Here is an 11,478-nt window from a genome sequence, read left to right on the forward strand (position 1 = left end):
TGTTCTGACCCTTGTACTGTATAGTTATAAAAAAAAAAACTAAAATGTAAAAAAAAAAAAAAAATGCACTGGTTCCTCTTTTTCTTTTTATTGTATTCTTGTATAGTTGTCTTACACTGTTTTATAAATACATGTTTTCACTGAGTAACAGCAGTTTTTTCTTTTTTTCTTTTCATAATGTCATGACTTGAGTAGAGCAAACAACAAAGCAGATTTACTCATAATCAATTAATTTGCATCTTTGTCCATCCTAGTCAAAGTCAGGCAGTGTAACCATGATAATGGGTGGAGTCACTCCTGTTGCCATAGTGATGATTGACAGCTCTATATTATAACACATTTGCTTGTCTCCACCCATGGGTTCTCCTTCAGTAAATCTGGATTCAGAAATGGATCCTCGTTCATTTTCTCCTCCATCCATTTAGTTAACCTGAAAATAAATGGATAAAAGGAAGATAGAAAATAGCAACAACAACAAAATCTATAAGCTGTTAAATTCCTCACTTCTGTCAGCCCATACACCCTAGTATTTACTTAATTTACTACATTAAACTTGGAACTTCACACACACACACACACACACACACACACACACACACACACACACACACACACACACACACACACACACACACACACACACACACACACACACACACACACATATATATATGCTGTAATATACAGTATATTTAATAATAATATTTAAGATATTAAGCACATTTATTCTGATTTTTATTGATAAACAATTGCATTTATATATGAATATTAAATATGCAAATAAAACATTTAAGTGTAGATAATGATAGACAGACAGACAGATAGATAGATAGATAGATAGATAGATAGATAGATAGATAGATAGATAGATAGACAGACAGACAGACAGACCGATAGATAGACAGACCGATAGACAGACCGATAGATAGATAGATAGATGGATAGATAGATAGATAGATAGATAGATAGATAGACAGACAGACAGACAGACAGACCGATAGATAGACAGACCGATAGACAGACCGATAGATAGATAGATAGATAGATAGATAGATAGATAGATAGATAGATAGATAGATAGATAGATAGATAGATAGATAGATACTCACTCTGGAAGAGAGGCGGATGTATTCTCTCTTTTAAACTGTAGCTGCTGTTTCAGACTGTCCACATGCTTCTTCAGCTGAACCTCATCCAGCTCATCCATCTGAAATACCAGCCATTATATTTGTAATAGTCTCAAAGCTAAAAATTCTGTAAATAATAACTAGATTATTGTAATTCATTATAAAAAATATTATAAAATCTATCATTTCAGCCTACCGTGATGAATTCAGAGTTGTGTATCTGAAAAGTGAAGTGACAGGATTGTCAGGAGTCCTCCGGAAAATCGAGTTTGAATGTTTTGTTCTATTGAAGAGGATGCTTTCCGATTGTGTCCCTTTGGTAAATTCCTAGTGCACACGCAGGAGATTTATACAAACACCTGGCACTGAGGTTATGGAGCATTCAAACTACTTTGTTACTCAAATTCTCTCTCTACATCGCGAGTTGTAATGGGAGGGATGTTTAGCTCATTGGATGCATGTAAAACACATGCAAAACTGTTGAACAATGCCCTTTTGGCTTTACCTAGTCTTTTCCAGGAACAACAAACTTTAGAATAAATGTTGTGATGTTATCAAGAGACTACTTGTTTTTTATATAAGTCAATTGATTACATCTGTAAATGTTATTTAAATCTTCCCAAAATCATAAAGTCAGTGTATTTGCCAAAAAGCTAAATTCTGATTTCTTTGAATTATTGTTGTAACACTTAAGCCACACTTGTTTGACACTAAATACAACAGCTGTCATGCTTTTGACACTTGATTGTAGAATACACTCTCGTGCAAAAGTTTGGGGTGAGAAAGATATTTTTTTTATTATTCAGCAAGGATGCATTAAATTCATCAAAAGTGACAGTAAAGACTTTGACAGTGTTACAAAAAAATCTGTCAAATAAATGCTGTTCTTCTGAACTTTCTGTTCATCAAAGAATCCTGAAAAAAAAGTGTCATGGTTTCCACAAAAATACAAAGCAGCACGATCGATAATACAAAATGTTTCTTGAGCAGCAAATCATCATATTAGAATAATTTCTGAAGGATCATGTGACGCTGAAGACTGGAGGAATGATGCTGAAAATTCAGCTTTGCAATCACAGTAATAAATAACATTTGAAAATATATTCAATTATAAAACATTTTAAATTGTAATATTTCACAATACTACTGTTGTTTAGTAAACAGTATCTAAAGCAAACAACAGGGTGGATGTTCGAGTGCCTCTTAGCGCTCCACTTCCTGTCATTTCTACTTGGGATTGATGTAGCAGCAGAAACATAACCATTGGTTACTTCTACCATGTTTGCTATTGGGTTAAAAGTGAAGGCACCTGTCTGTTAATGAGATCAGGAAGTGTTACGAGTGTGCAATGTTGTTTGTTGCTAAGCCTGCCTAAACCTTGCCCTTTAGGCTACTTATAGTAAGGTACAGCAAATATATCTGTGAGTCATGTGTGTTCTTAGAGTGGCGAGTTAGGGCTTGATGTCTTCTTACAGACAGCAATGAGGTGTGGTATGATGAAGATCCTCTTTTATTCTAAGTCAGATCAGTGCTTTATAGACAATGTCTTTTTATGAATGCATTCTGAAGAAAAAAAACCCCGGTAAAGTCTCCAAAGTCTTACGGTACTACAATAGTGCTAAACCCATAAATCATCATAAATCAAAATAAGCCAATTACTGTGTGCATTAACACTTAACAAGTGTTAGTTTCCCAGAAGTCAGGTTTGAAATCTCAATGTCAATGTGAATGTAAACATTAAATGTTCCATTTTAGAGATGCTGTGTAAAATAAATTTTCCAATTATATGTACATCTAATTTGCCATTAAACGAAGTAATAAAATGTTCTGCATGTACCAGCCATAAGGCACCCAGCTCATTAGTCATTGGGATCAGGACCCATATTGGTCAACCACAACTCAAAACTGCAATGTTTCTCAAGTCACAGTCAATAGCACAAGTAATAGGACATGTAGCATCTCATATGTTAAATGCTCTTCTGGCTGATTTTGTCCGTTCCTCCCAGGACTGTAGCTCCGGCAGCGTTCTCCACCCCTTGCAACCATTCAGAACATTTCAGTAGGACGCTTTGATCCACACTCTGCTCTTTGTCTTCCTCATATTCCACGTCATCATATCGGTGGCGGTCATTCAGAAGAGAGATCTTCACCAGTGGGATGTTGGATCGAGAACCCGACTTGGTAGGCAGACGGCCTTTCTGGTGCGGTGCCGGTACGGTGCCAGCGCTGCCACGGAGCAGCTTCTCACGGCTACGTTTCTGCAGGAGCAAAGTGGCCTCAGGTGTCAGGTTGAGAGAAAAGTTAGATTTGCTATTTAATCCCTGGCTTGATCCGGAGGAGGACTGCGGACTACAAGAGTCTGTTGGGATGCTCTTTGCTGAAACACTGGCAGTAAACATCTTCTTGCTAGAGGAGGTTGTTGCCAAATTGGTTGCAGAGATACTAATATCAGAAGTACTTTTAGAAGAAGGTGGGGTTGAGGAACTTGAAGGATCAGTGGGTCTTGAAGTCATAATGCTTTTACCCTCCATCCTCAAGCCAGAAGTGGCTCGACTGGTGGGCAACTTGCTTTTGTGCGGCGAGGCCTTCTTGCTCAACTTCTTGAGCCGCTCCTTCACAGAACTTTTCTCCTCCACAGTCTTGATCGGAATGATAGGCGACGGTCCTGAAAGTTTTTCTTTGCCCGTGCTGGGAAGACTCCGAGGTCTGGTCACAGGCGGGAAAGGCATCTTCACCAGGTAGAGCAGCACGTAGGACAAGAATTCGGTCTTTGAGGTGTAATGCGACAGAAATGGGATGTGATCTTTTGCATGATCAGGACTACCAGTTGTTTTCAGAACCCCCAACATCCACTTTTTTCTTCAGACACAGCCACTGCGGAAATAGCGTGCAGGCATAGCTTGCTTATTTATAGGGTGTTGGGAAAGGGGTTTGGCCAAGACAATGTGTGAATCCTTTGGCTTAGGTAAGCTTAACATGTGCGGCTTAGAGTTGCATAACGTATCGAGATGTAAACATTCAACGCACTCTTGCTAAACTGTGGGATTGTAATACAATTGAGAGTAGGCTAGAGTAGATTGTTTGATTTACAAAGCTTCTTTTTCACCAAACAGTCTTAGTCACATTGGTTAAACCCAACTCAGCAGCTTTCGTGGTTTCGAAATATATAGTCCTTACATACATGTCTGTAATAAAGGTTAGTGTTGTGTGTACATTGTAATTTAATATTGAAAAGACAGATCTTTCTTGACTTCTCTATACTACTGTAGTTCCAAGTGCTCAACAAGCATTAGTATGTGTATCTGATCCACACGTGTATAAGCATTTCCCAATTAAAGGATCTTAGGGTTTACTGAACCTAATCTCTTTAAGAGGTCACGTCATCTATCTCGCGCATAGTCTGTAACTTTCGAATTACGTCTTGGCACCAGGTAAAGGTTCCTCCTGCATGCTGTAAGACTGACATCCCAACCTGAGTATGACTGTAAGATGTTCATTCCTGAGGTGAGGCCAAAACTTCTGTCAGGGTGGAGAGTCATTTGTAGGCAGTCAATTTCTTTTCAGACAGGAATGTTGTTCAAGGACCAACAAAATATATTGGCCCAGAAATGCGTGTAACTCGGCAAAATATATTCAGTCACAATTCCTGTGGTATTTTAGGAGTTCTGAACAGATTTTGCAGTAAATATTCATCGCTGAGTTGAGAACTGTTGGTATATACCATAACTACGGCACCAGGGGCTAAAGGATCTTTCTACATAGTTGACTATGGAGTTATGTGAATTCTGACAAAATATAAATGGCAAACATTTGCTTAAATAATAATTATTTTGTTAATTACAGATATTTGAAGGTCTTTTAAAAGTCAAACGGGCTAATTGTGTCATGTCTGCACCCTTTGACGTCATAGTTCAAGATAGTAGCTTGTAAAATGTTTTAGATTGTGCATGTTCTTGTGGTTCCATCAGTCATGGTTAATCTAAATATTACAAAAAGTGAGTCTTCAGTCTGTGCCTAAACATCAGTCACAATTTTCATTCGAATGTCATTTTATTAAGCAAATTAATCATCATTTCCAGTCTATGGTCTCTTGCTGTTGCTATATTGTTGTTGTTTTTTAGCATGCCTGGAATGCTGTATTGACCACTCATAAACCCTCACTGGGATCCTTATCTACTTACATTATACCTGACTTTTTCTTGGCAACACATAGGTCTCAGAGACCTGAAAGTTGTTTGTAATGTTGGTATGAGTTCTCTGTTTAGTAAGTAGGCAGCACTTTGAAACAGGCTCCCTCTACTGGAAATGAAGGTTATGTGTAAATTGTCCTAATGCTACATCTTAAACAGTATCAGTGGGTAACCAGCAGAACCTTGGCATCTTGTTTTCAAGAAAGCAACTGAAAATACTTGTTACACTCAAGATGATTAATCAGCCATGTGCAGAGCACATTAACTTAATAAATGTAAAATTAAATTACAAACAAATGAATAAGCGATTGCAGTTCTGGCAATTACAGTTCCTCTTTCACTGCAGCCTTCTGATCATTCAGATATTTCTTCCTCTGTTCTTCCTCCTGGAGCATAAACACAAGCACAGCATGGTGAGTGGGCACAGTAAACAATTCATTTATATTAATGTGAGAAGGAAATATCTTACCTTTGCTTTCTCCTTCTTGGCTTTTTCAATCTCCTTTTTCATAAATGTTACTATAGGCTTCAGCTTCCTTTTCCCAGAATATGGTATTACCTGGCAAATATTTTCGTTTTTAGATTATTACACAAACTAATAGGCTAAATCATGGACAGTACTCCTAAAGAATACAATAAAATCAAAACACATTTCTTTAGCACAGAGAATAACATAACATGGCTGTCCTGAATATGGAATTAACAATAAATATGTAGATCATGCGAGAACAGTTAATTGTAAGAGACTGCTTACCCTCTCGACATAAACAGCAGGAAAAAATTTGATTGATGGGTATTTTTCTCCTAGATGAAGGTTTACATCATTGGAAGTAACGTCAATCTTGGCAACAACAATATCTTCATGTTCACTAAAGTGTTCAGCAAGCTCCTCCCACAATGGAAACAGAGCACGACTTTCGCTGCTCCAATGTGCATCTAGTGAAAAGGGTGATCATACCAACAATTGTACCTATGTTCAAAATGCTTGTTTAACATTTTTACTCATCATGCTGTTTCTGGAAATGTCAGGTTACAGATGTTCAATCATTCTCTTATTCAGTGATTTTCAACCTGGGGGCTGGGGCCTCAAGATGACTTAAAATCATTTAAAATACAATAAAACAATCATTAAAATAAGCTAAAACAACTAAAAAAGGGGGAGGGGCTTCAAATATTGTTGTGGACAATGGGGGGCCTTGAAGTCAAAAAGGTTGAGATCCACTGCTTTGATTTCGTCTACAAATATTTGGTTAATGTAACAAATAACTTAACAAAATACAAAACTACCACAGCCAATTGCAAGCTATAAGTGAAGACGCATAGACCCAGGGCCTAAAATTAACTGTGTGTCAATCGACAGTATGGCCGGTAACATTTTTATGAATTCTAACAGTGCAAAATTGTATAACATGAATGTGAACGAACGTGAACACAGGGTCAGTTGACGTGGAAGTGTTGCATCATCACAAAATTTTAAGCCTTGCCAATTTAAACATTCAAGCTCAAGAAGACGCAAAAGGAACTTCCGCAGACGAATTCAAACAAAATGTCAAAATGCCAGTCTTGCCAAGTATTCTTGTGAACATAGTCAGTTATGTCTTACGTGAACGTAAACAGTAGAGAAATAAAAGGCATGTGTAACAGTATATTGGCATTGCCATTGGCACGTGTGGCAAAAAGCTAGTTTTAGGCCCTGCATGGACCTATGATATCAAGTTGGAGAGGTCCACAATTTTAACATTTCAGGTACCTACAGAACAAGACAATGACATTTTTGTCATGGTTGAAGGCCACTTTTTCAAAGTTCATCCCAACGAGCTCTTTCACTGGCTGTGTGTCCCAGTTTTCAGGAATTGGCTCACTCTGCAGCTTAGGCTATAACACACAAATTAGACAGATTGTTTGAGCTTTGAGTTCTATACATTTTATATTATAGTTATTTAAAAACTGAATAACACAATCATAATTATATTCTAGGGCTGTCAATAGATGAAAATGTTTAATTAATAATTAAAATTAAATAATTTAATTAATCACACCCTTTTGTGAGATTATTCGCATACTAATCGTGCAATTAAGCATAGGTCTACATCATTTATCTTGTTTAACACATTAAGCATTTTGAATTAATTGCATACGTTAACGCATTAACAGCCCTATTATATACAGCTATTTAATAAATATATAAAATATAGTATATAAATATATTTAATATTTATTTAATATAAACAATATTAGTATTTACATTTGTACACTAGTACATTTGTATATTACGGAAGCGTATTGCATTCACTTGAGAAAAAAAATCTACTCTGTTTTTCTGAATTAACGAGTTAATTATCTCAGAATTACTAGATAATTTTTCATAAAAAAAAAATTTTATTCTGTTTTTCTGAATTAACGAGTTAATTATCTCAGAATTACGAGATAGTTTTTCATGAATAAAAAGTTTTTGCTCTGTTTTTCTGAATTAATGACTTAATTATCTCAGAATTATGAGATAACTTTTCATAATTTTTATTTTTTTATTCTGTTTTTCTGAATTAACAAGTTAATTATCTCAGAATTACGCGATCATTTTTCATGAATAAAAGTTTTTGCTCTGTTTTTCTGAATTAATGACTTAATTATCTCAGAATTATGAGATAATTAAGTCATTAATTCAGAAAAACAGAGCAATTTTTTTTAATGAAAAATTCTCTCATAATTCTGAGATAATTAAGTCATTAATTCAGAAAAACAGCAAATATTTTTATTTAAAGAAAAAAATATCTCATAATTTTGAGATAATTAAGTCATTAATTCAGAAAAACAGAGCAAAAACTTTTTATTCATGAAAAATTATCTCGTAATTCTGAGATAATTAACTCGTTAATTCAGAAAAACAGAGCAAAAACTTTTTTTTCATGAAAAATTCTCGTAATTCTGAGATAATTAACTCATTAATTCAGAAAAACAGAGTAGATTTTTTTTTCTCAAGTGAATGCAATACGCTTCCGTAGTATATAATATAATTAATTTAATTTAAATTAAATGATCATGCTGTATTGAAAGTACAGAAAGATAAAATAAAAAAAATCCACGTGTTTCATTTACCTCTGTATACTCACCTTAGCTTTCCCGCCCAGGTAACTCAGACAGAACTCTAAAACAGTGTGTGCATCAAACTGATCAGATGGCAGTTGGTATTGAACGTTGTCTGATAAATTGACCATGCGGACCTGAGGCGCTTCTTCTGACCTCACGCGGAAATACTCCATAATACGGCCATTCCGTGGCTCACTCACATCAATCATTACAAACATAACCTGATGATGGAGTTTTAAAGTGTGCAACGTTAGTGTAATGCAAAAGCAACCAGACAACAGAAAGACTTCAGGCAATATCGTAATAATAATCTACAGTATTTCTATGCATTTATTTTTATTTTGTTTAATTTTGCAATCCTGGATATATGTGGTTTATGTCTAAATCCAAGCCAATTGGTATACACTGACCTTCCCTCTAAGTTTTCCCGCAGTGGTTTTAAAAGCATGGTATAGCTCTTCAAATCCATCCTCAGTCTTATTAATAAACAGAAGCAAATGGTTCAGCACCACTGAGTTCAGGATCTTAGATGCTGTCTGGGAGGAACCCAAAAAGACATTTAATAGTTATATTATAAAGGCATAATTATTTGTATGCATCTATTATATGTCACAATGCCTATTTATTAAAATATATGTAAAGTTACCAGTCCGTTGTACTCGGTCACGAGTTCCATCTCATAAAGTCTGATAAAATGAACGAGATCTGTCTTCACTGTGCTGCTTCCCACCTCAAATTGCTTGTCAGGTTTAGACTAAAGAAAATTATATACATGGATGAGACAATTCATATGCTAAAAAGAAGGCATGCTGTTTTTTGGTAGACATTTAGGAAATGGTTTGGGGGAAATGTTACAAGTCAGATTCGAACTTGCCCTCTCCCAAGTGAGCTCTGACAGATTCTCACCTTTCTGATGAGGAGAACAGTGTCTCCACTGATCTCATACTTGCTGAAGATTTCATCATGTCCTGTTACTCCAAAGGGCAGGTCAGCGATGTCATTGGCTGTTTCATAAAACACTTTCACTATGCCTTCTTCAAGACCCTGTAATGTATAAACACAGGCGAACATAATTAAAAACAGTGGCGAATGCAACAACACAGTAAAAATGTAGTTATGAGTTATTAGTTATTCATTTGAACTCACAAAACAAAGTGCTAATGCTTTAAAACATCTTTAGTTATGGCTGATTCATGAATGAATCCTTCATTTGGACTGATTCTTTAAAATAATTGGCAAAACATTTAATTTTTTTTAAAAAAATTTATGACAAATGCATATATAATGCCCTATAGGACTTATGTGAACACTTCTGACAGGTGATTTAAATGAATCAGTGAAGCATTTAAAAAAAAAAAAAAATTATAACTGGGGAAAATGACAGATTCACTCAAATAAATTCCCACATTACCTTAAATAATCCAAGCACCACAAGCTCATCTTCACCTATGAACTTTTCCAGCTGTGTGAGATTACTGATGATTTCAGCACTCGGACCCTTTCTTCTTTTAAGCCATGTCAGGATGGAGGCGGAGTTCTTAAGATCTGGGGGTGGAGTCAAACAACATTTACACTAAAAGGGATGTTTTCCCATATTCAAGTTTTGAAAGACATGAGGGTGATTAAATAATGAAAGATTTTTGTCTGTTAACATAAGCAAAAAAAAAAATATATTAACATTACCAGGACAGTACACTGGGTTGTTCTTGTCTCCAGACAGGTACAGCCGTATTGATGGTATTGTTGTGACGTTAAGGGATGCAAAAAGACCTTTTTCTTTTTTCACATCCACTCCTCCCAGCCTCACATCAGACTTTGCTTCCTTCAGCGCAATGGCTGCTTCTCTAAACTCCAGGATAGAACCAAGGGACTGACCAGAAAGAGGTGCATCTAACAGCAGGTATGAGAAAAAGCTGCAACAGTTTACTCCTTGTTTCAAATATTCACCACAGAATGTTTTATAGTGGCATTTTGTTGTGGTCCCAGATGTGCCGACTCTAATTTGCTTTCTAGTTTGCTTCTAGTCTGTCTATTAGTAAAGTAAATAGTCATTCAGCAGATGTTTTCATCCAAAAACAACATAATTCTCCACAGGTTAAGTGACTGGCTCAAAGGCACAGTGGAGATAGCTCACTGTTCATTTCTTGTGGAGATCGAACCAGAAACTTTCCAATTACCAGCCCTGAGATTCAAGCTGAACATCATTTATCATCAGGAGTGGGTTCATTTTAAAAGTATTTGATATAGCTTGTTAAAATCTCAGGGAAACAACTCGAGGAGTATCAACGAGGGGAAAAAAAACTGGAGAAAATACAAGGTAGGCCTAACTTACTCTTAATGTTTTTACTTCGCGTTGGTCTATTGATGTCACCTCACGTTGCTGGATTTACGACAGAAAAGCCATAAAAACACATGCAAGAAGAAATACTCACAGAAGTGCACCAATAGCTGGTTGTGTTGTTTAAGAGCTCGTTCGAAATTGTCTTCTGTCAGCACTAGAACATCTTTGTCCTCGAGGATTGAGTTGGAATCGCTTTCCGCCAGAGTTTCGTGTAAATACACGCACAAGCTCAGGCACAGCGTAAAGCACACCTTCATTCTGCCTTCAGAAGCTGACACGGACCCTCCGACCTTTGAGTGTGTGAGAATGTGTGAAGCGCTACATTAAAAGGCGTGTGCGTATAGTAATCTTGAGTGTATAGGCGATATCAGTGTGTACTTTGGCAATGGAAAGTTTACAGCCAATACGAAGAGAGATAGATAACATTTTGACGATGACAGAGAGAAGAGAACAAAAGCCGTTTGTGATTTGTGGACAAATCTGTAGTCCACACGGTAGAGACAACTCTTTCTTAAAGGTAGCCTACACGCAATAGGATTTTAAAAACCAGACATTTAAAAAAAAAGTTCAAAATAGTTTAAACTCACATAAAAGTATGCTATTTATTTATTTATTTATTTTATTGAGCGGGAAGACAAGAATAGTAGGCTAATGCTGCTTTCACGTGCAATCGGAATTATTGTAAATACGAGTTTAGTTAAATAGCTGCAAGCCACAATTATGGGGCCAAGCC

At 36.2% G+C, this 11,478-nt stretch overlaps 3 protein-coding genes across 3 annotated transcripts; all 3 read right to left on the minus strand.

Annotated features, from left to right (window-relative positions):
- Nucleotides 1–72: 72 nt before the first annotated feature.
- On the minus strand, nt 73–1,488 carry gng13a (guanine nucleotide binding protein (G protein), gamma 13a). The gene is made up of 3 exons (XM_082163688.1): nt 1,324–1,488; nt 1,110–1,207; nt 73–430 (listed from the first exon to the last, which is right to left on the minus strand). Exons 2-3 carry the CDS (start codon nt 1,205–1,207, stop codon nt 325–327), a joined length of 204 nt encoding a protein of 67 aa, XP_082019814.1. The 5' UTR covers nt 1,324–1,488; the 3' UTR covers nt 73–324.
- A 151-nt stretch (nt 1,489–1,639) lies between these two features.
- LOC309494778 (uncharacterized protein) lies at nt 1,640–3,993 on the minus strand. Its single transcript, XM_082164184.1, has one exon. The coding sequence runs from the start codon at nt 3,974–3,976 to the stop codon at nt 3,095–3,097; it is 882 nt and encodes a 293-aa protein (XP_082020310.1). The 5' UTR covers nt 3,977–3,993; the 3' UTR covers nt 1,640–3,094.
- Nucleotides 3,994–5,141: 1,148 nt separating this feature from the next.
- LOC309495355 (protein disulfide-isomerase) lies at nt 5,142–11,079 on the minus strand. Its single transcript, XM_082165034.1, has 11 exons — nt 10,837–11,079; nt 10,088–10,294; nt 9,816–9,949; nt 9,311–9,448; nt 9,051–9,158; nt 8,815–8,940; nt 8,428–8,625; nt 7,072–7,192; nt 6,072–6,253; nt 5,787–5,876; nt 5,142–5,703 (listed from the first exon to the last, which is right to left on the minus strand). The coding sequence occupies exons 1-11, from the start codon at nt 11,000–11,002 to the stop codon at nt 5,641–5,643; spliced, it is 1,533 nt and encodes a 510-aa protein (XP_082021160.1). The 5' UTR covers nt 11,003–11,079; the 3' UTR covers nt 5,142–5,640.
- Between the last annotated feature and the right edge of the window lie 399 nt (nt 11,080–11,478).

The sequence above is a fragment of the Leuciscus leuciscus genome, assembly GCF_965113295.1.
Source record: "Leuciscus leuciscus genome assembly, chromosome: 3".
NCBI lineage: Eukaryota > Metazoa > Chordata > Actinopteri > Cypriniformes > Leuciscidae > Leuciscus > Leuciscus leuciscus.